General features: G+C 42.3%; 1 protein-coding gene across 4 annotated transcripts in view; it reads left to right on the forward strand.

The window, feature by feature from the left end:
- Positions 1-350: 350 nt before the first annotated feature.
- The window catches only part of CACHD1 (cache domain containing 1), a 176,989-nt gene continuing 152,137 nt past the window's right edge, over positions 351-25,202 (forward strand). Inside the window, exon 1 of one of the 4 annotated variants that reach the window (XM_090046918.1) lies at positions 351-669. In XM_090046918.1, the coding sequence (XP_089903044.1) occupies positions 439-669 (231 nt within the window). In that variant the 5' untranslated portion in view covers positions 351-438. The remainder of the gene's footprint in view (positions 670-25,202) is intronic. The other 3 variants (XM_090046916.1, XM_090046917.1, XM_090046919.1) reach the window with 3 other exon arrangements.

Genomic DNA, 25,202 nt, shown 5'->3' on the forward strand with positions numbered 1-25,202 from the left:
ATGAGGAAGGAGAAGAAAGCAGAGACGGGAGAAGGAGGAGGAGGAAATAGAAGGGAGGAGGAGGGTGGTTAACACCTGTGAAAGGCCGTCAGGAAGGCACCAGAAGGAGCCATGGAGCGAGCTCCCCCCGCATCCCGAAGCCGGGGCACACCCAGGCTCTTCCCCCCGGGAACAGAAAAGTTTGTTGTCTGTGTTCCCCCCCAAACTGCTCCGCGCCCGCCGCCCAGCCGAGCCCGACCCCGGCACCACAAAGTTTGCAAGCGGCGGCGCGTGCGCGGGGGCCGCGGCCAGGGCGCCCTGGCAGCAGGGGGGGCTGGGCCGCCCCTTCCCCGCCCCCGAGGCCGCACGCAGCACGGTGCACAGACGCCTCCTCCCCGCTCCTCCTCCTCCTCCTCCTCCCGGCGCAGTTTGCCGCCCGCCCGCCGGAGCGCTGCGCCCATGGAGGCCCGGGCCGCGGCGGGACTGTCGGAGGCGGCCGGGAAAGTTTGCAGGGCCGGGGCAGCGATGGCGCGGGCGGGCGGGCGCGGGCCGCCGTGGCTCGTGTGGCTGGCACTGCTGTGGCGGCTGAGCGCGGCCGAGGCGGAGTTTTCCATCCTGGACGAGGCGCAAGTTGTGGCCACGCAGATGCGGCGGCTGGCGGCGGAGGAGCTGGGGGTCGTCACCATGCAGGTACGGCGCGCGGGGACCTGTCTCGGCCCGGCCCCGGCTCTCCCGAGCCTCGCAACTTTTCTTGTCAGGGCACCCCCTGCTTTCCTTCCCCGGGAGGTGTGGGTGGGCTGCTTGACCGGCACCCGGCGGTGTGTAGAGGTCTGGTGCCGTGCCCGCGCGCTCCAGGGTCGCATCCAGCCCTTCCTAGGGCTGGTCCTGAGCCGCCACGGGCTCCCGCGCGCAACAATGGTGGGGCAAGGCAAGGGGGAAGCGGGCGGTCTGTCAAGGGACTGTCCTCCTCCTTCCCTGCTCTCCCGCCGGCTCCTGCTCTAGGGCTCAGGGGGTTGGGGGACCTCGGTAGGTCATCGAGTCCGACCCCCTGCCCCGCGCAGGAAAGCCATTATTTGTGGCCGTGCCTTCGCGGTAGCTCAGCGGCTGTGATTTCTGTCATCCTTGATTGCACTTGCAGGGGACGTTGCAAGTATCCGCTACGAGTCCCAACCCTAACCCTACCCCCCCCAGCTAAAAAAAGTGAAATCGGATCCCAAAGGCTTTACGATCCAAGGTATGGTCAGCAACAAACAAATGCAGTTTTAAAAGCCTCGCAATGGAGAAGGAGACACTTTCATGCAGTCAGCAGGGGTCCGTGCCCAAATGGCCGGGCTTCATTCTCCCACCTTTGAAACATCCTTGTGTTGGCCGGCCTCCTAGGGCTGTGCTTTGTGTGGGGAAAAATACCATGTTGTCTCTTATCATGTATTTAAATGGCTTCACTTAATAAGGTGTGTTATTGATATATTGAACTAAGGGAAAAACAAGAAAGTCACTTTTTCCATTTATGGGTCCTGCAGCACAGATCTTTTCCCCTTGTAAGTTGTGCGTGTGGTAGATGGGTGAATGCTGGATCCTCTCTCTAGTAAAAATTAAAGTAGTATAAAGATGTTTCTGTGCCTATTTCCTCAGCATATAAAAAGAGGCCAAAAACAAACACATTTCCGACCAATGCTGTCAGCTTCAAAGCATCCCTTTGTTTGTCTCTCTTTTTTTCTTTTTTCAAGAGAGCTTCCACAGACCCTATTTTGAGTTATTTTCCACATCAGCACTTCGTTGTCCATAAGCTGAAGCAGGACACTGCCATAAGAATTGCACCTCGTTCCTGGCTCCAGAAAACATCTTGTTGGGGGTGAATGGCTCTGCAAAATACACAGGGCATTTATTATCACTTGGATAGTCTGAGGCCAGAAGTTATTAGCATCGCAAAGCTAGTAGATGAAGGCTTTTCAGAGTTTCCATTATGAATCCTTTTTTCATGTTCTCAATATTTTGGCTGTTTTAAAACCCAGCAATTTAAAGGGAAGCCTCCCCCTCCAATTACATTGTTACAGCTGCTTTTGATTAAAGCTGGTGAAAACAAACCTCCCATGATTTTAGAAGCTTCTTTGTTGACCTCTGCAGTAGAACAAAAATATTATGATACACATCAGTAGTATCTGATTCGCTGCAAATTTTAAAGAGTTGAAAATTGGTAAGCTAATACCTTAAAAAGGAGTCCATGCAATGAGTGCAGACTTCATGTGGTTTACTCTGTGCTGTTCGTGCATGGTACCTAGGGCAGTGTTGGCTGAAAGAGGTGCCTGTGGGCAAAGGTGGGTGAAATATGGAATAGGATAGTACAGTGATGCAGTCGGGTTCACTGTAGCTAGAGTACAGCTAAGAATATGTACTCTTTAATAGGATTGTGGAAGAAGAGCGAGAGCTTTTTCTGTACCTTGAAGCTTGAAAGAAAGCTCAAAATTAGACCCCAGTGAAGGAAGCCAAAGGGAGTGGCTTGGCTTAGTGCTTGGACAGAGCGAAGGAGATGGGAGACGGTAGGAGAGAGAGACAAAAAGGGAAAGAGGTGAAACCAGTGGAGACATTTAAAAATGGCAGAAGACAGGAGGGAGATAAGTAGGTGTATGTGGTCTGTTGAGATGGAGAGGGAGGTTGTGGGAATTTGTTTGAAGAGATTATACAGAGGGGGCAAGCACTGTATTTGTCAAGAACCTGAAATGTGAAAGAAGGAGACGCAAGTGTCAGGGCGTCAGCAGCACCTGTCTGGGTATCTAGTTGCTACTCCTGGTGACAGGAAGGATGGAGGTGGTGTTAACAGTCACTGAGGCGGGAGGTAGCGGTGAGAGGCCTTGGAAACAATCATTCCAGTCACTGGGGGTCAGAGTGGTAAGAGATCCCTTAAATGCCAAAGGGTTTAGCATCAGAAAAGCAGGTGGAAATGTGTAGATAGAAGATGAGAGGTTGATTTTGGGCGTTTGAGTCGGGCGGGGGGGCAGGTGTTAGAGAATAAGAAAACTGAAGATGGGACCTCCAAGAATATAAGGGAGGCAAGGTAGATGAGAGCGTCTAATAGAGATGTTAAGAAAGAAAGAGGAAAACCAGGAGAATACAGAGCCTGAGAAGCCCATGAAAGGGTTATGGTACATAAATCATAAGGCAGAAAATAAAATCGTTTCTGATTGGAGCAGTGAGCTAATATTTTTAAGTGGGCTAACAAAACTTCTTAAAGCTATGTCTAATTTCTGTAATCATTTTTTTTTTCTCCGTATTGCTGCTGTGATAACTGTCTACTGAGCATCAATCAGTAGGAAGGCTTATTGTTTTTAATGGATTTTCGTTATGTTTATATATTTATTGGTGAAAAGACTGAGCTGCATGCACTTAGTAAGAGTAATACCAGTTGCTGTGCCAAACAGGAGGATGGTAGAGCATTACTTGCAACATTTTGGCATTTATTTACAGGTGCTTACATGGGGTGCGACAGTGCAATATCTGATCTTTATTAATTCTTATGCTTTAACACATGATTGTTGCTGTGTATATGTTGCTTTCAGATTGACTTGAGGTTAAATTTTAACCGTATAAAATAGTATACCATAAATAATAATGCAGTGAGGGCTACTTTGGAGTAAGGATTATATAGCTATGGGGTTTCTTGTGCAAGGTACAGCATTTGCTGAATAGATCAGAGAACAGTAAAATGCTACATTTTAATTTGTATTATTCATTTCAAATAAAATGAATAAAAGTGCTTCCATTATGTGTTTCTTTGTTATTTGTAAAGACTATATGTTAAGAAAAGAATGGGTTCAATACTTCATATGATTCCATGGTTTACTATGCCTTCATAAGCAATTAAATAAATACAGTCCATGCAGCTCTTTAACTTGACCTATTGTACCTATTAATTGTAGCTCCTACACCGTAAATTAGAAATGTATGTGCTCTGAAACACAGGACCATAATCTTTCATGTATTTATTTTTATAGGCCCATGACTAAGAATATAATTTTAATATAGCTGTATTGTATTTGACATGGAGCGTGCAATGAGTCCATACAAGACCATCTCCAGTCCTATAGTGCTACCCACAAACTGGCTGGAGGAGATTATGCAGCAACGTGTTGCATTCCCCAGTCCTCTCCTTGCTTTCCCGAACGACCGAGTATGCTGTCATGAGTATGACAGCCCTCGTAGCGTCTGAACAAAGGGCAGGGCTAGAAGCTTGGGTTTTTATGATGGTGTGCTATACTGTTGTAAAACTAAACTTCCCTGTAGTCCATTTATGTACGTATGAATTCCAATACACAGAATGAGCAAATGAAGATAGGGTCTAATTGGCTAGAAGGAGTGTTGTGTTATTTTTTTAATGTACTTTACACAGTGGTTTCTATCAAGCCTCTTTAACTTAAAGGTTGTCACCATTAAGAGTAACATACCCAAAGTTTTCAGGCAGCAGTGTTGAAAAGTTTTTATGAATTGCTTTTTGGCATCGAAGATGCCTGTAACTGAGAGTGATCATAGGGAAAAGTACATCTTTTTCAAGTATGCTTATTTGGCTTTGATAATACTCTGAGCCAAATTATCTGTTGGCTGAACTCCATAGGTTTGTGGAAGCTATGTCCTCAGAAAATCTAGCCCTTTGGGTGACTGTACATGAGTGCTGGAGGCTGCTCCAACATGCTGTAATTGCAGTGTGTTGAAGCAGACTCGCTTAATTAGTGTGGTAATTACTAGAGGTACACTGATACATCGGTCCATATCATATCGGCACCAGTAAAAGAAAATTGACATTATTGGTAATTGGCTTTTTGGCTGATGTGACTGATAATGTTGCCAATTAAATGCTGTGTCCATGCGCAGCTGCAGCACGTGTGCAACCAACCTGGCAGCGTACAGAGCAGCGTCCAGCTGGTAAGTCTGTTGAGGGGAAGGGCTTGGGAGAGGAAAGGGGGTCGAGAGGGCAGATCAAGGCCCCTGCGGTTAGGGAGGGAGTGGGGCTGAGGCTGAGCATGGAACGGAGCTGCGAGCGGCGCATCCTGGGGGGTGGCTCCCATTGCTACATCCCCCCCAGGGTAAGCCATGGGGGGGCATGGATCAGGGTGAGGGTGGGTATCTGCTGCAGGCTGTGATTGGGGGCAGTGCCGGGCTCTTCCCAGCTGGGGGGCTGGGCTGGGGCTATGCTTGAGCAGGGCTGCAGTGGTGCTGGGAGAGGGGGGCTACCACATAGGCCTTTTCTGGTGGCATTTGGCAAGCGTTCTCTCTCAGACTCTCCACCTATAAATGGAGGTGTATACATAGGTTTAAAAAGTGTTGAGAGGATTAATGAACAAGGAAAAGTTCTGTGCAAGGACTTTGTAATCCAAGGAATGTGTATAATTTCATAACCAAGTAGGAACAGAAAAAAGTCATAGATTCAAAGGGTTTTGAAAATTTTGATGATGGATTTGTCTTGAGCTTTCGTGTTTAGTCTGCCAAAGCAGCACAGTCCTCCCTTTCTCTTTCCTCTGTCATCCACAATTTTGTGAGTCTGGAGAAAAATGATTTCCTTATACCCAGAATGACTCATGACTACTACCAAGCTGGGGGGGAGTAGTAGAGATGTTGGAAGGTAGGGCTGTAGACCCAGGTGGATACCCCAGTTCCCAGCTGGAACCCGCTGGCTGTGTCCACAGCTGATGCCAGCGCCTGTCTGGGGCTGCTGTCATACCAGGTGGGAGCTGGCATAAGAGCAGATGCGGCTGGCGGGTTCCAGGTGGGGTGGGGAGGGAATGCTCCGCATCCCTACCCTGAACCTGTTAGCTGTGTCCACAACTGATGCCAGCATCCACGGGAAGCTTAGCAGGTGCTAGCATAAGCTGTGGACGTGGCCGGCAGGTTTTGATCACGGTGAGGATCAGGATGTGCTGCAGCTCTAGGCAGGGTGGGGTTTGGAGTGTGCTGCAGCTTTGGGTAGGGTGAGGATGGCGAGCGGGGGCAGAGAGAGCAGTGTGGCCCTCAAGTGGACACCGAAACTCATTAAGTGTTCCTCCTGCCAAAATAATTTTGAGTTACGCTTTCAGTGATGGCAGGTGACAGAACAAGGAACGATGTTCTCAAATTGCAGCAAGAGAAGTTTAGATATTTGGAAAAATTCACTCACTAGGGGTAGTAAAGCACTGAAACAGGCTAGCCAGAGGGGTTGAAGAATCTCCATCATTGGAGATTTTTAAGACCTGGCTAGATAAAGATTTGGCTGGGATGATCTAGTTGGGGCTGGGCCTACTTTGAGCAGGGGGTTGAACCAAATGACCTCCTGAGGTCCCTTCCAACCCTAATTATCTATGATTCTGATGTTTAAAAAAAAACTTTTATGAGCTGAATTACAACACTGTTTCTTGGGGGATAGGTTGTAGCTATGTTGGTCTAAGGACACAGGCAGACAAAGTTCTTTGGGTGAACCTGATATCTCTTATTAGATCAAGTTAAATAGTTGGCAAAAATTTCTTAACAAGCTTTTGGGTTGGAAAACCCTTCATCAGGCTAAGGAAGCATCAACGGTCTCTTTGTTTTAAATATTAATACTTGCTCAGATGGACTCCATCAATAAATTTCTGGCATGCAGGCGCCTCCATCTTGATCTGCACACTTGTTCTACTAGCGGTGTGTTTGGCCTCACATGTTTCAGTGAAAGCAGGATGTGAGATATACCAGAAGGACTCACAGATGTGGTAATGCTATCACTGCCTGGTCAGTTTGTGTGGGAGGATGAAATGACAGCCATTGTTGGGATTCTGATGCTTCTTTATTTTCAGCGAGGTGTAATCATAATTGGTAATCCTTGCCCATTAGTCTTCGCAGAAGGAGTTAAGTATCCAAAGAACGGACTTGCTTGTATTGAAATAAGCACTTGGCTGAGACAGGTTCTGTTTCTCGCCCGTCCACAAACTTTTCCAGCATGTCACTCAGGCAATCTGTGCCACAGTTTTCCCTTTCTGAAATAGGGATCAAAATGTTTTCAGGACGAAACTGGAAGTTCATGAAGTTCTCAAATCAAAAAAAGTAACGAGCACAACAGGAGAAGCTATAAATGAGAGATCTATCTGTTCTTAAAGTGGGACCTGTTATTTGCAAAGTGTGTAAATGTATCATTTAGGACTTCAAGTTTTGTATGCAATTTACCACTTAATAACAGAATAGGTACATATGCATCTGTTCTTTTGGTTTCAGGTTGCTTGCAGTTTGAGAAACGGCAACAAAACAAAATAAACATTAAAACAAGGAGGCAGATAAATGGTTTATGAGCTGTTTTATTTAATGTTGAAGTCTACATTATAATAGTAATTATGAGTAGAAACCAGTGGAGTAAAATCTCATCTGTTTTACATGATTATGTCTTGGTTTGGATCCAGCCATAACAATCTTTTTACAGGCTCTGTGAAAGCCTAAGACTGCAGCAGTTTTTCATCCCACTTGTTTTTTTTCGTTTTTGCATGAAACATTTCAAAAAGATATAGCGAGGTCCTGGTGGAAGGGCAGTTGAAATTGTCAATCTTGGGAGAATGAATCTGAATTTTTAATTAGGCTTTGAGTTGTTTCTTCAAAGTGTGGAGACATCATTAGTGATGTAAGTCTTGTTGCATTAGTGGAGACTGACATTTCACTTCAAACACAGAGAATGCAGCTGTCCTGTGCAGATAAAAGTTGCCAAATGTGGTGCAGCAAGGTGGATTGGTAGATAATTAGCTGTCCCACTTTACTGCTGTGTTGAAGAACCCTGCCAGTCATGGGAGGGGGAAAGGAGGAATTTATTAACGGGAGGAAATCCAAGTATGTCATAAAGCAATTTGGAATCTCTTGGCTGTGGCAGGGCTGATAAGACATATGTTAAGGAAGTGCACCAAGTAAATACAGTTGTGTGTTAGCCAACTTTTTTCTTAGCTTAATTCAGTAGAGGAGGACTGGCAAGAACCTAATGTTCTCTGCAGTACAACAAGGAAATGGCAGTGGTTCCATCAGCCTGACTTGGCATTGGTAGGAAAGAAATTAACATTTACATTTTGCATATCAATTAAAAAAGCACAATTTATAATGTTTAGAACTGGCAAGGAAGGCCAATTGTATCATCAGTGCATTTGGGGAAAAAAGTTTCAAACAGGATATTTTTAAATACTCTGAACTTATCAAGTGCAAGTGTTCTATGTAAAGAAATAACTTTAATTGTAGAATGTGTCTGTATTTGTACATGAATAAATGCATTACGTTTTCACAAAAGTGTGTATTTTTCCTTATCTTAATGGGATTCCCCCATAATTTAAGTCCCCTCTTTACAGCCATCATATAGGGCTGTTTCAGTTTGTTTCATAATCTAAGTGAAACAAACAGTAACTGAAACATGCATCTGTCTTTCATTTTGTACTTGAAGTGATGCATGAAGAGAAGCATTATAGTGAGGAGAGTGTGCCATTTAAGGGTTATGTCCCTGATTCAGTACCATGAAAGTTAATGGGAACTTTGCCATTGCCTTCTGCTAACATAGGATCCAGTCCCATGTAAATACATCTGGTGTGTCTTTAAATTTTTTTAAAAAGTCTTGTTTTAAGTCTTTCTGAAGTCTTTCTTTAAGTCTCTCTCTCATAGGAAGCATAATAAACAATACAATAAAAATATCTTTGTATCAAATTTCGTTTAATGTCTTATCAGTTCTTCCTTATAAGATGGTGACTAAATGGCAGTTCTGTTGTTCTGATGGATTGCATCGTTCTTTCCTTACTAAAAGCAAAGTTTATTATGCAGTGTGGAAACCTCATAACATAAGACTCTTAGTAACTATAACTTCCTCATTATTGATTGTCATAGGACTCTTCTGTGGTGGTACTAACTGAAAATTTATGATACTACTAAAGTCACAAACAAAGCTTAAAAACTGAATCTATAAAAGTAAGGTGATACCAGATCTTATCAGCGTCTTTAGCAAGAAATACCTTTTACAATTGTGTGCATGAGAGAATCATAAATAAAGCTTTAATTAAAACTTTAACATCTGTCCTAAAAGAGTTTGCTCATTTTCTTTTTGGGGGAGAGGATAAATGCTTTCTACAACCATAAGCTCCCAAAACATGAAAAGCATGCGTGGTCCAGAAAGCACTTTAACACTGCTTTGGGGCTCTTAACTAGACCTGGCTGGGAGCTTTTCAACAGAGTGTTGAAAAACACTGATTTGTTTAGGAGCATGAGTGAGATCCCCCTTCTTTCTGCCCAGGATAGCCTGGATTTTTTTAAATGAAAAATTAACTTTTCCAAGGAGAGTGGATCATTTTTATTAAGAAAGTTAAACTGCAAAAGCGATTTTCTGTCACAGTTTTGATGGAAAATTTTTGACCAGATCTGCCCTTTACTGTCCTGTTGTGAGTTACTTGAGTTAAAGCAGAGAGATCTGTTACTGGTTAGGAAAAAATGTTTCAGTAGTGGGAACTCCCTCTCTCCCCCCTCATCCCTGCCACCTCTGCTGTGTTCTGCTTCTCAGGACCCTTAGTCTGAGGAGTTAATAATTAAAGTCCTCTCTCATGACACAGACTACAGTTACAGGCACTACATTATACATATTGTTTTGAAGAAGTTTAAGTTGATTTGTTTTTGGAACATTGATTATGAGTGGTGCAAGTCAGCAGTGGCAACACACAGTACGATACACTGTTTAAGTAAGTCATTTTTCAGATGTGCCAGAAGAGCATATTTGCAAAAATATGTATATTTTTTTTTTACAGCTTAAATTGCTAGCACCAGCTCATGCTGGTGAGCTTTACGACTTCCATAGATGTGAAGCAGAAGTAGCCCGTAACCCTCCTTATTTTCAGTGGGGCTCCTTTCTTTCTTTGACCATGACATTTTAGAGCTGTAACCAGTCTACTGCAAGTCATAGTTACTTTTAGAGAGGAACCAGGCTTATGTGTGTGTGTGCACGCACATACTCATGGATGCGCATATGCATGCATTTGTTTTGTTTGGATTTTTTTTCCCTCTCTTCCCATCTTCCCACATACATATGACACACAATAGGAATTGCTAGCTGGCTGAGTAGCAATCACGAATGAGTTTTAGGCCAGAGGAAAGGGTTTTAAAACAGACGCATCTGGAAGTTCTAGAGAAGTTTGTAGAGACTGAAAATCTTTAGCAGATGCTCTTTCTCTTTTGTTTTGGTAGGGTTCCTGCATTTCTTTTCCTTCACCTTTCTGGAACATTACTGAGGATTAAAAAACCTGACAATCCTGTTCCCTAAAATTTCTCCAAATTCAAAATCTAAAGAGCTTTTATGGTGACAATAGATTTGTCATAGCATCTGGCTTTATCCTTTGAATTTGCTGTGGACAAAATAGAAGCTGGCCTTTGTCTCATGGTTTTAGAATAACACTGACTTCCTTTTGCTTAATTTTGCTGTACTTGTTTTATGTCTAGATTGATATGATGTTGTCCATGTTCTCACCATCTTTTTTTCAGATGGAGTTAAGAAATGACTGTTCTGCCATACAGCCAATGGTAATGCATATTTTTATAGGGTTAAACTGGAACTATGGAAACTAATATATCTTCCAAGTACCATCTGGAAGAGAATGTGTTCCAACCTTTGTTCATTTTAAAGCTTTGCTTGGATAGGGAGAAATCTTGACACGACCTCAATACGAATTCTGTTTAAATAGATAAGCATGACTCTTTTGAACAATTGGTTCCCTGTTTCTGTATCCTTGGAACTGATCAGGGATTGGTAGATTATAATCTGGTTTGAGAACATGACAGTAGACATGTTATACAGTAGACAGTTATACAGAAATGTCAAAAGGTGCTTTCTAGGCTCATTTACCTTCTGTTTAGCTCTTTCCTCTACCTCTATTAAGTGAAACATTTGAAGTGTTTCCTACTGACCCATTTTTTTTCTCTCTGACATTATATGGAACAACATTGGGGAGATGTTGGGTTGGTGTAGTAGGCATTGCTGCATTGCTGAAATATCAATAATTGGGGGTCTTTGGATGAAGTGAGTCTGGGCTTTAAACCACTAGCTCTAGGGAGAGGCAAGAGAGAAAGCAGACAGTTTGATATGCATCAGTGTTGGCTGTTGGGGGAGTGTGTGCACCCCTGTGCATCCCCTACCAGTCACCTATGCTACAGTCTGCTGCAGCTGGGGCTGGACCAGGACATGCAGTGCACAGACACCTCTGCTCCCCTCATCCATTCCCTTCCCCCGATGCCGGGATTCCTGTTGGCACTGTAGCTGTGCAGTCCTGGCACCGTGGCCACTGGCAGCTGGGCCTGCGCAGGGTGGGGTGCAATGCAGCATGCTGAGTAGGCATCCTACCTCCCCACTTGCTGCATTGAGCCACTGCTGCACCACACCAGGAAAATCGGTGGCTGTCCCAAGTCAAACCCCCTGCAGCCAGCACGGACTGTTGGCACTGCAGTGGCAGCAGCTCATCATGGTGGACAGGATAGCTGCTTAGCATGCTGCATCATACCCCATCTCTGTGTGGGCTTGGCTGCCAGTGACTGCAGTGCTAGGATTATGCAGAGCCAGTAGGAAGCCATGTAGGGTAGGGGGATTGCAGAGGAGTCTGCACGTCCTGGCCTGGCCCCAGCTGTGGCAGAGCAGAGTAGTACAGAGCATTGCCCTCCCTCCTCAGGCTCCCAGGGGCTGACGGGCCGCATAGGATCAACTGGTCAGCTGAATATAGCCTACGGCCCACCCCTGCTATGTTATCTTGAAGGTGCTCTGTAGCTGAGGTTTCTCTACCCACTCAGTCACAGCTTTCACAAAAGCATTTATTGCAGTGGCTTTCAAACAATGTGGCATAGCACCTTGGGGTGCCCTGAGGTCCTTTCAAGGGTGCCATGGGAGATGGGCACATGGTTCACAAAATTAACCCAGAGATTTCAAATAGGAATTCAAATGTTTTAAAAGCATTTTGACCTGTTGTGGTCTTTCTGAGTTCTTTGCAAGAGAAACATCGCTGTATTACTTTTCTGCACTCAAAAATGAGTGAAAACTAAGAGTTGGCATTTTCTGAAGGGTGCCTTGAGCCAGAAAAGGGGTGCCTTGAGTCTGGGAAGATTGAGAGCCACCAATCTGTTGTACTGAAATGTGGGAGTGTAGGAGAACTCAGTTGTAGAATTTCATCATTCCTTCACCCGGATATATGAAGTCAGAGGTCCTCCACATTTAACATTCATCTGGGCTAGTAAGTTTGAGACACACTAATTTCAGTAGCTTGTGGCATATATGGGAATGATGTGGCCAGTTTCACATCCAGCTGCCTTTGATTTCCCAATGCAAATGGTTAAGTACCTACATCTTACATCTTGATCAACTCAGGGCAACTTTTGACACAAGTTCAGAGCAGGGCTTGCACTTTCTTCTCTGGAGCAAAACACCTTATCAGCCCAGATACAGTGGGCTGGATGTAAATGGAGATGTGATGGTGTTCAATTTCCATTTGGCTGGTGGGAAGACCAGTATGGAGAATGAGATTGAGGGCTACTGTCACACATCATCCAGGACTGCTTCAGACCAGCACAAAAGCTATCTTGCTTTGTAATATAGCATATGGGATAAGACTTTCTATTGGTGAAAGAGGAAGCAGGTAATTTATCGGAAATAGCACAGGCCTGACATCCTGGACTGGTAATCAGGAGATCTGGTTTCAGTCCTTAGTTCTGCTACAGATTTTCTTTCACTTGTCCACAATCAGTCTTCATTTTTCCCGATCTGAAAAATGAGGATGCTAATACCACTGTTTCACAAGAGTGACAGAGGAATGATTCGCTAACAGTGGTGAAAATAATAATTTTCAGAATGGTCTGGAAAAGGCTTAGTTTTGAACACAGTTACAGGTGCAAGCTCTTTATGGGTTGAGAGCACAAAGTAACTTTCAAAGGGGGTAATGTGTTCAGTTTTGTTCGAGCCAACTCCGTTCAAATTGAAGTACTAGTCTTCCATACTAGAATTTAGGCTTGATATTGTATTTGTAACTTAGTCTCTGTGAGACTCCTTAGTCTGGTTTCTCTCTTCTGACAACTAGATTTATGGCTAGATGCAATAAAAGGCATATTGTGTAGTAAAAAGGAGGTGGGGCTTTACCACAGGCTAACTGCTCTGCAGCAATTGCCTTGTGCGCATGCTCTTACCTTAGTTAAGTGAACAGCTTTCATTGCTTCAGAAAATTTACTTCTTTTCCTCAAGGATACTGAGCCAGTAGATTGTCCTTGTGACTTGTCTTTACCCAGATACACAAGGATGTTGTCTGTTGATTTTTTTTTTTTGAGAGCTCAGTACCACCTGCAGGAAAAAGAATCATTCAAACTTCTGATCATTTTTTCCTCCTTTTCAAGAATTGCAGAACAAAGTGGGGAAAGGCCACCTGAGCTCAGTGAATCATATACAGTTATTGTGAATTCCTTAAGCCTTTTGTCATGTGTCCAAAGAATCTGAGTTCCTTCGAACCCCCGCAGAATTCAATCCATTAATCTTAATAGGGCTAGGGATAGAAATTACACATAAGCCAGTATAAATGATTGGAAACCGGTTCAAACCTATAATACAACAGAAGTTCAGTGTGTACAAACTAATTTCAAAATGGCTGAAACCGGTTTGAGATGAACCTGGGTGGATGTAGTATCAGACTTAACTGATTTAGGTTAAATTGGTTTATTGAACTTCTGTCCCCTCCAGGTTCTATTTAAGTCAACAATCCTCCAGTATCCCAAAATGCTTTGGACCTCCCTCATACACACTCCTTTGCAGGGTTGGTGAGCTAGCCTTGACCCAAGCTGTCTGCTCCCTCCATGCAGAGAGGTGTGCTCTTGCGCCCCCCGGTTTCTGGTCTGGGCCACTGTAGGCATGTAGCTGCATTTCCGGCATCAGAAGTGAATGTCTGTTCGCTTGCTTATCAGTTCACTCTACACAGTTTAGACAAACTTGCAAAGACTGAATTGATTCAGTCTCAGGCTTTTTGAGTGTCTGTAGTTAGCCTAGGTGCCAAACCAGCGTTTTGTAGATGAAATGTTAGAGGGTTGGAAGGGACTTCAAGGATCATCTAATCCCAACCCCTGTGCACAGATGGAGGATGAACTATTCCTTTTTTGGTTTTATATTACTTTAAAACTTTGTATTTGAACAGTAGTTTGAAAGTTGTGTTTCCAGGCTTATTCCAGTTAAAGAAATGCAAGAAAACCAGGCCGAATAGGTTGAAACTGCCCTGTTGGAAGAGATCTTTTGTCCCATATGCACTGATGCAGCTATGGATTAGATAGTTTCCTTGAGAATTTCTTTTGGCCAAAGAATGTGTGATTTTTCTGATAATAGTCATTTAATGCTTTTTAATTAATTTTTCCCCCTATGACTGACAGGTGGGATGTGGGAATTATTCCCTCAATCTGGGCTGGTGGAGTTGAACCACACAAAATTTACAGAGAAAATTATACTCTCTGGTTCAGACAGGAACACAGAAATAAACACTTGACTGTCTGTTTGTCAAATTGTAAGCCAATGGGTTATGCTTCTGTTTTTAAACCATAAATGCTGAAGTTTTTGGTCTGGCAGATTAAAATTAGAATGTATTTTGTAGCCCGATGCACGTAATTGCTGTGCGTTACTTATAGGTAGCTTTGATTTTTCTTTAAAAGGTAACGTTACACAGGAAGTAAGGTTGAAAGTGAAAAATGAATATTAAAATTCTTAACTGGAAGGGTTGGAAAAATGTGTCTCACTACCACTGAGTAGCTAAACATATAAATGGAGGACACAATTCAGAATTGCAGTTTAACATAGGCTTTTCTATGTAATTTAGGAAATAAACTACCCTGTTTAAATCTAAGAGAGAATTGTAAAAACATTTCCCAGAGTTGAGGAAATAAAGAAAAATGAACAAATATACTGTAGTAAAATCCCTATTATACAGCATTTGAGTAACTGAAATTTCCAGGTGGCCTGACGCAGGGGAGGAAACTCATACACAGTCGCCACCCACCACCCTGCACTGTAGCTGCTCCGCGTGCAGCCACTGCCAGCCTCGGGTAACCTGCGTTTTTAGATACCTGCCCCGCTTCCGCCCCCCATTCCCCACTTGTGCTGGATAACAGGGATTTTACTGTAATTTGTGTTTTTTATTTTTTAGGAAACAGCCTTTTTAATTTTTATCTCCAGATTTAAAACAATTTCTAATTGTTTTTAAAACTCATTCTCTATGACTTTCTAATTAATAATTTTGTTTTTCCATTTTAAATAAATGTAAAACTTCTTAAAACCTAAAGTCTGGCTTTCATTATTTTCTTTACAAAAAGAACTACATCCAACCAGGAGGGCATGCATTTCAAGAAGTGGCTGAAAACAAGCCATGGCTAATTTATGGCCCTTCATCAGCTGTCTTGGTATTCTTGATTAATCTTCTTTATATTAGAAGCATTGTATCTGCTATATTTCAGTTTCTTATAATCAGCTGTGTAGCCCTCTGCTCTTTCCAGATTTAAATTGAAGCTGGCTCAATAAGCTGAGGAGGTGTTTCTAATTGGACTTAACACCAGTGTAGTAGCATTGATTTCAGAGGAATTGCTTCTGATTGCTATCAGTGTCAAAACAAGTTTTATCATTTTAAAAAAAAAATATTTTCCCTCTCCCCTATTTAACTGCATAGATCCTTCATGTAGCAAGAGTTCAGTTCCCTTAGAAGTTAGCAAACTGCTACTGTCCATCCATGGTCCTACATCATTTCAGTATCTGGTCTGAGTAACATTAATTGTTCATTTAAATATAGATAATACTCTCACTCAGTCTCTGTCATACCATTGTTCCTTGAGACTGGCAGTCTCAACATTTTTTTGAGATTGCCATTCTTCTGGTTCCGTATCCATAAAAATGGGTGAATTTGCAAGTAAATGGAAATTTTCATTCTTTTTGCTATAGCTACATGAAAACAAAATTTGTTCAGGATTTTATTTTCCCCTTGCATTTATTATTTTTAAAAAGTGAGTATATATTGGGAACAACGTTTCAAATTGCTGCTGCTTTTTGTATGTCTGCAACATTATTATTAAAATCAAATAGGGAAAAAGCCACTTTTTATGGCTTCCTTCCTTATTTATTTTGTGTAAATATTTGTTTGAAGTGCTAAATTTGAGTACTGCATGACGAATACTGCATCTCCTCCATGGCTGCATTCACCAGGGGTTTAAGGGAAAAAATATGCATAGTTGCTGGCTGCTTCTTCAATCTGATGTAGTTGAGAGACCTACAAATTACCATCTTCTTTCTAAATTTACAATTAAACAATAACAACAAAGAGTGTTTTGTCAGATGGCCAGTGGCTAAGATTATAAAGAGGGTTATATGTTGTCCCTTGCCAGCAATAGCAGGGGGTTGGACTTGGTGACCTAGGAGACTGATATTACATCCTGTTCTCTTGTGAGTATCTTTTGGCCTCTGGCTCTTAACCTAGTTAGTTAGTCATTAGTTGCCATGAAAGACGGGTCCAGAAGTGATTTTAATCATATGATATTAATGACTATTCCACTTCATATTTTTATTTATTAACAATATGGGATTTTTAGAAACGGTCAGCTGACAATCAGCCTCTGCACCACTGTGGAAACTGTGTTGAGCTCGCTACACTGCTCACTACTGGAACGGGTGGGACAGCAGGGCTTCAGAAAAAGAATTCAGTTGAGTTTCAATTGTTAATTGAAGATCTACAGATGGCAAAACTACTATAGTATAATATGCTTTGAATTAAACTATCCTGAATGTAAATGTTATGTAGATGATAAAGAATAGTTCAATGTGGATTACTTGTGGCTGGTTTCTCTGGAAAAAAAAGTCTTCAGAGTTTAATGTGTTTTAAATAGTCGCGACAAATGCTGCCCTACCATTTTTCTGGAACATGATACTAATTTTGGCAGAGTTTTTTCTCATACATATTTACTTGGTTACTCGCTAACTACAAGTATCGAAAATATATTCCAGTAACCATAACCTCAAATTTCCAAATATAGCTTTTCCATATATATCCAAGAATATAGGTCTCTAAAAATGTCAATTAAAAACAACATTCTGTTTATACTACAGCATTATAGGCACCTTAATTTCTTTTGAGGGTATAGAGTTGAAGGGACATCTTTTGGGAAAAGTAGCAAGGACTAACTAAATGTTATATCCTGGTAGAAGGGGATTTATCAAGTGAGTACATAATTCTTGATACTTATTTAAAGAGTAAGACTTAGTGAATCTGTTGTGTTCCCCAGTCATAGCATCAAGGGGAAGCATTCAGGCTAAAGGCTGGTTCCCCTTCAAGAGAAAATTAGCAACTAGAATAGGAGGATGCAGCAGCAGTATTTCAAAGAGGAGAGCAGTTTTGTGCTGTTTTTAGATCATCTGCAAAACTAATGAAATCTGTTGCTGCCTCTCGCCAAGCTAACCATGTCTTCTTTACTTAGATAGTATGCTTTCTGGGTATGCAGGCTTACCCCCGGCTTTTATCTTGTGTCTAGCCCAAACCCCGAGACTCTCTGTGGTAGTTTATTTGTGCTTTGAACCAGACCTTGTTTGTGTGCCCATCTAGAGGTACAGATTGAAGCATCAGTTGCATGGGCCAGTGCAGGGTGTTTATTGGTAATGAGGAGGTGCCTATCTTCAGGAGGTGCCTAAGCCAGGGTAGTCCTCTGGCCTTCCTTTCTTCTGACTAGTCTTTGACATGCTGTGTAGTCAGCAACCAATAAAGGATCTCCTTTGCATGGACAGATGCATGAAATTTTACTGCTAGACTTAGAGAAGCTGTTCCATCTTCCATGTCTGATTAACATCCTTCCCAGCCTGAAATAATATTAAAGCCAATACAGGCAGTCCTCAGACTTAAAACACAATTGGTTCCTGAAAACCATGTCTTAAGCTGAAACGTTGTAACTCTGAAACGATTTTCCCATAGGAAACAATGTTATAAATGAGGGATTCGTTCCTGAACCAAGGCCCAGTACCCTGTTTTCACCCAAAATAACCCAGAATTATGTACTCAGTCAAATATAAATGAGTAATATAGCTACATTACTGTATTTATATTGTAAATAGCAATCACTGATTTGGAAGGACTTCTTTGAAGGACTCTTAGCTGGACGTTTTGAAGGGATCTTGGCTGGAGTCTTCTCAGGAGTTTTGGCTGCAGGTTTTTCTGGAGTCTTGTCTGTTTTCTTAAAGAAAGTGTCCAAGGAAGTTTGGACAGATGTTCTCCAGGGAGATGGGTGACGCAGCAAACTTGTTCACTGGCATGGGTTGGAGTCGGATCAAGCGTTGTAAAGTCGAAACTGATGTCAGAAAGTTGAAACGGGCGTCAATTTATAAATGTTGCAAATTCGAAATGTTGTAACTCGAAACATAAGTTGAAGACTGCTCGTACTGTCAACTGACTCTGTGTTTGATTTCCTGAACTCCCTCCTCTCAGAAATGTATGTACGTATGTACATAGATACAATTTTTAAAAAATAGTTAACTCATAATAGCTAGTGTGTATACTACCAATCTGGATAGTGCCATTTCTGAGGAAGTCAATGTCTGAAGGCAGGAGAGAGGCCTACCAAGCTGGTAAAAAAATAATACATTCTTCCATTGTCTTGGCAGGACTCTTGCTCCCCAGTTGCTCTTACATGAGGCAGTCACCCAAAAAACACTGTCTGAGTCAGAGGACCTAAAATGAACATGGAGAAAATAATGACTCAGAAATGACCTGCAGTTTGAAAGTCATAGCAACCTTAGGAACACCTGGCATACCAGAGAGGAAAAGAGCAAGGGAGAAGTCAAAGTGGTTTTTCCTGCTTTGAGGCTCAGTCAGAGCAAGAATGAGCATTGCTAAAGGTACTCTTCAGGTAGCTACTTACCTACCCTAATGACCCCTGGACCAAGATCAATGCCTGCTGATTTCCCTAAACCAGCACATCCTGCATTCTTTCAGTAGTTCAGGGATTGGATGGTCTATATACTACTCCCTCCCATTCACTATAACCCTGTACACCAGCGATGGGGAGAAGATGTTCACTTCTGACCATCTTAGTTTGCTCCCGTGCAATTATGAGATGTAATGGCACGGTATGGCTTGCGTTTGCACTATTTGTTTTAACTCTAACGTTTGGATGGTTGCAGTGGTTTCTGAAAGACTGTTTATTTTAATGCTTGGTTTTAATACGTTAGCAATGATGTGACAGATCATGAACACTTTGGAAAAAAAAGAAGTCAGAAAGCTGAACTCAAAGGGTTTGATAAAATATCACACGCACACGAGAGAGAGAGCGCCAGCAAGCTACATATACTACAAGAGCACTCAGCATTGCATTTCCTTATGGACATCTCATGATATAAGCATGATATAGGTGTACAAGGCACCTTTTTTTCCCCATAGCCTTTTGGAGCCTTCTTAGTTGCAACAGGTGCAATTTCACGTTTCCTATATTTTGCCTGTAAACCATCAGTGTCCTAAGCTCACGGTGGGCAAACATTTTCACCCTTGCTTTTGCAGATGTGTAGGACAGCACCACAGTAAGATATCTGACAAACACTTCTGTAGGAAGAGCCATTTTTCTTTCAACCTATCACATGCACAGCTGCAGAGTGTGAAATGAAACCTTCCTCTGCCAGAGGAAAAGGAATATCATGGGATGGTTTCATAAGCTGTGGTGGTAGATGATAAACAGGGTTCCCTTATATAGGGGCACAGATATCCCATTGACAGCCATCTAGGGAAAGTCATGCTCTTGCTTGTCCGCATAGGTCAGCGTGAGATCTTGGTGTTTTGGTATCATGCACCTTGCCAGGCCATTACTTGTAGACCCGTTATTATGGTCAACCAAGGCCTGCATAACTACGATAACAAATATAATTTGTGGTTGATGTATTCATGTTCATTGTGTGGTAGGTAGATGGAAGGCACACAAGTGCCATCAGTGGCTGCACAGCAGTTTGGGAAGCTCATGGTGATAAGCAGTATTAATCACCTCAGAAACTCCATGACCACAGCTCTGACAGTTGTCTTGCCTACGCCATACAGGTTAGTTGATCTGCAGGAATCTCAAGTAGCCAGCTGATGTCCATGTAGCAATAGCTGCTCACATTTGGACTGGTGCAGCCTCCCTCCTTTGTGTGGGTTGGCCCTGCAGGACGGGTAGTTTGCTCACACAGCTCCACTAGAGTTAGTTTCCTCATGCAGAAGGCCTAACATTTTTGGTTGGCCGTCCCAGTAAAGTGAAGATGCTGTTCCACTGATCTGTGCCTGCTGCTTCACACAAGCATGGTTAGCTTACATATGTGCAGTCTGTAGTAACTGTAGTAACCTCTACAGCACCCAGCATGAATGAACTCCTCTCTGTAACCTTCCCGAGTTAAAAAATTGCAGTGCCCTCCACTATAACTCTCCGTATCATGCTGCAGTAACAGTGCGTCTGTAGTTAGAAACAGATTCCCTCGTGTGTTGGATCCATGTTTTGACACAGGCTGGAATAGATCGGGACAAGAAATGTGCAGTACAGTATGTGTCTCAGTGGGCATGTCTACACTTGTGCTTTAATGTGTATTAGCCTATTTTAATGTTCATTCAAGCATCACAAAAAGTGCTCTTCAGTTAATGTACATTAACATAGCCTAATACGCCTTTTTCTAGTAAGTCACAGTGGAGGTACTAAATTTAATGTGCGTTACCTAAAGTGAATGGATGAATGTGTAGGCATACACAGTTAGACAAGTTAGGGGGCTAAGACCACATTGACATATGGCCCGAGGAAAGAAGGACAAGTTCTCCCACAACAGATTGTGAACCAGTTTCTAGAGTGCTCAAATTAGGAAGGAACCAGGACCCCTGGGGTATACTTCTTAGAAATATAAACACTAATTCAGTTAGCTGCAGTCCCAGTAAGGACACAACTACCTAGTAAAGGGACATGCATAGTTCTGCAGCATGGGTATTCACAGGTGGGTGTAGGAAGTCTGCCTGCACATCTCTTGCAGGGAGGTGTTCAGTGATCACCCAGAGCCAAACATCTCCCTTCATCATCCAAGTGTTAACTGATCAGCTTTGTGTACTGTGAGCCTCTGCACAACATAACAACTAGTTTTGAGCAGCTTCATGCCAGAACCTCTTCAAGGTACATCTTCCTATATTGAAGGACTTAGACCTGGGTACGTCCTGCAGGGTGTAGATCTACCCTTTGGGGCAGGAATTGTCTTTTTGTGTGTTGTATTTGTATAGTGCCTTGCACAATGAGATCCTGGTCTAGATCTCTCGGATGCTACTCCTATGCAAATAAAAATGTAAAGTGTGAGCTGCTGCTACGATGCATTTTTAGGTAGAACACCTATTTGATTGCCTCTAAAAAGTAGTAGCAAAGTAATGTCTTGGCTCTGAAACACCCCCGCTGCTAATTTTAATCCCTGTTTTATTTTGTTTTATGTTTCTAGTAAGGAATTTAGGAATCTTATTGTGTTGTTGAGTTGGTGACTGAATCTTCACTTCATAGTCTCTGTATAAAAAAAGTATGTGTATTAACAGGATGTATTTAATACACACAGATGAAAGAATGCTTTGTGGAAGGAAGCTATTGTGCATTTTTGGATCTCTCTGCAATTCCTGTGGAGCTTCCCAAGTCTCACTGACACAGAATGGCAGAGGAAAAGACCTTCTTGCTTTAAGCCTGAGTGGAGAATAATAGGGGGAAGAAATGGCAGAGGGGGAGGGGGCATCAGCTGCTTTGGAATGCAGGGATGATTGGTATTGGCACTCATGATCCAAGCATTTAACACTTTTAGTTCTTGCTACCCCCAGCTGGGGCTTTGCATTTACAATGAGGTTTATGCTGTCCCTGCAGTGAAAGTGGCTCTCTTGGAGGACAGTAACTGTTTCTCATCCCAGTCCATTTTTCTCAACCTAGGTAGTCTTAGTTTTGGTAGGTAAAAACAGGAAATTGGTCTCTGATGGCAATCTTTACTGATATTTAAGAGCTATTTAATTTTTCCTCTTTCATTTCTTGTTTACTATCTGACCTGTTTATTGGGTGACTTTTTTTTTTATTTGTGGTATATCACGGTTTCTTAACATGGAAAAGATTCTCTCTCTTAAACTGCAATGTAGTGAAGCCATGGGTATCTTTATTGTGAACTGACAAACCTGTTTTTAAGTTAAGAAGCTATGTCAAATAATGGACAATTCCTTTCCACCCTCCCCTCTCCATAGCCAGAACTGTGTATGTTTTGTTTCCCCAATCACCTAATGATCAATCTGTTTCTCTACTGAAAAAAAATGTTCCATGTTGAGATGTCAAACTTACTTTATGAATATTAGAAGAGGTAAAATACTGTGTTTGGAGATGTTTTCGAAGGGGGGATAACACTTCCTACAACATCTTGAGCAAGTTTTATGTTTTAAGAGCAAAATGAGATGTTAAGCATCATGATCAACTCCCTATTTTATCTAAACAAAAGTTTTTGCTAATTACCTTAATTTCAGAATGTAATCTAGTAATCCTGTTCATACTGATTCATTTTTGCATCTGTAAAACCATCATCATATATATTTAAATGCGTTTCCTTACGTGGCAGCAAATTAACATTTTAGAGTTGAAGCAATAGCCATTTTAATTACTATCACAGTCCACCCTAGTTTGTGAACAGGTATGCTTAAAAACAAAAATACCCATTGTCACCTCTACTTATCATCATGTGAACATCAAACTTAGAAACCTTCCTTTTATTTGGTATCTAAGTACTATAGGTCTTGTTTGCCATTCTTCTTACTATCATGAGATAGCGTGAAGGCAGAGCAGTTGCAGACTGAGTTTTTGTACTCTGCAGCCGATGTTATCAGATGCTAAGATAGCATAGATAGATAGGATCTGGCAAACTAAAATCTGTCCTGTAAAAGCTCATTACTCTCCAAACAAATTAGTCTATACGGTGCCACACTTTTTCCTAGCTTTGGACTAATGCTACTTCTCTAGATCTTGAGATAGTGAATTCTTTGTATGAGAGCTTCTTCAACTCCTGTCTAAATACTAGCTACTTCCTATGTATAAACTATCTGAGGAGGAACAAAGTGGTGTTATAGCTGTGATGTTCCAGGAAATACTTAAGAAGCTAAGGTTTTTTTGGCAGTATCTTTGAATGGACCAATGATATATTTGGGAGAGATGTTAGACAAGCTTTGGTGCATGAAGTGCTCTTCAGATCTGGCTATTATCAACTGGAAAAAAAAGCTTTCCCCCCAAAAATCTCATTTCTTGAAAGAAATGAAGAACTGCTGGAGTGGATACCTCCTTTTGGCAGATCCCCTATGAATGAGGATTTTTGACCAAGTACCCTCTCATAGAAAAACTGATGGGTTTGGACTCCTGAGCTGCTTGCAAGTTTTGGTCCTTTTTCCTTAGTAGTTCATTAGTACATTAGGCAGCAGGTCTGTGTAAGCTCCAGAGCCTTCTGAAATGAGGGAGGAACTCTTGTGCTACTTTTGATGAAATGCAGGGGCTCAGCAGATCAAAAAATCTTAAAATGACCCTATTGCAGTACAACATTAAACAACTAAATACACTTCAAGATTTTATGTACAGAAGCCTCAGCCTGCTTAGACCCAGAGTAAACACAGCAGAAATTTTATTCCAGATTTTGGAAAAGTATTCATTAGAATAAATTAGAGACAGAGAATCAACATGGGTGCAGAAAGCATTTTGGACAGGTCTTAATCGAAACTTATCAGAGTCTCTTTACTGCAGAGAGATTACTGTCAAGCATTCTTCTGTGGTGGGGGAGAGAAGGGTTGGATACAAAAGGGAGAAGAGGTAAAAGAAATACTCCTTTTTGCTGATCTTCATAGAATACCAGGTGGCTGGGCAACTGAGGGACAGGTGCTCTTCTGCTGACTGGATGAGCGCAATAACTGAGGCTCAGCGATGCGGGAGAGAGTCTCTGGAGCTAAGCAGAAACCAGCCAGGCTCCTGACCCTTTTAGAGAGTTTCTTCCACTAGTTTGGTCCATGGAATCTCTCTTTAATCACCAGCAGGGGTGGTGTGTGGGTGGAGCCCTATCTCCTCATTCTTTCATTCACTGCTATAACCTGATTTCCGACACACCTGCTTTGGCCCGTTAATTACAATTTGGAGCTTAATACATTGCACTGGAAGCACTGGGAGTCTGTTTTAACAGACAGCAGATGCAGACAGACTGCATTAAGAATAATTTTTGTTGGAACTGATCTAGTCTCTGCCTCTTTGTATCAAGGCTCATTTTTACTGAAATTGTAATGTTTTATGAATTTCCAACTACTTCTCACACTTGAGCTTGCAGTTGGGGTAGATCTGTAGGTTCCAGTTCCCAGCAGAGCTGTGGTCAGTTGAAAGCAATGGCAGGCCACAAGCAGGCCCGCATGGGTGTCGAGACTCTTCAGGTTACAGCAAAGCAGGCAAGGTTGGAGAGCTACAGGTGGTACAGGTAAGGTGAGCAATGACGAACAAAACTAGGTGGGTATAAACTGAGAGGGAAAGCTGTAGTAACTTCAAAGAAAAATGTAGACGTTAGAATAAAATGTGTTATACAAGGAACTGCCATGATTTTATAGTAAATGTGGATCTCTAGGAAGATATGGGAATGGGCGGGGGGGAGTTCCTTTCATATGCCTCCAAAGCTAAAAGCTCTTCTTGTCTCAGGATCAGCCAAGATGCTGAATTGATGTCCAGGCTCCTAATGAGGAATTTGTGTTCCATGTCTACCAAGTACATGAACAATTTTCTGTGAGAGGCCTTCCAGCTCTTTTCTTTATATATGCCTAACTAGTTCTGCTGACTTCCTACAAAGATGTAGTTGAAAGTCACGATGATGCTGGATGATCCCCATGTAGAATATCTGTGATCATTCCTTCAAATTGATCAGGTTCCAGATACACATCCTTTTTATGCTCTTTTTAGGGAAAAAGGTCTCCCCAGAGTCGGTTGTCCTCCTCACAGAAGTGGTGGTCATAGTCCAGAAGGCCTAACCAAATTCTCCTCCAGAGAAGGGGGAAGAGTTCATCTGTTTTTCCCTTTAGCACCAAGATGGAAGGGCTTTGGTTTTAACCAAGCACGTCATGGAGACTTAATATTTCAAAGTAATGTGGAAATTTGGCACATTTAACCTACTTGCCTCTTTTTTTCTTTTATCATCAAAATGGAAGAAAATCCAGCAAGGCAATTAAAAGCCCACAAAGGAT

Source organism: Crocodylus siamensis, chromosome 5 (genome assembly GCF_052110815.1).
Source record: "Crocodylus siamensis isolate JL-2025a chromosome 5, ASM5211081v1, whole genome shotgun sequence".
NCBI classification, from domain to species: Eukaryota; Metazoa; Chordata; order Crocodylia; family Crocodylidae; genus Crocodylus; species Crocodylus siamensis.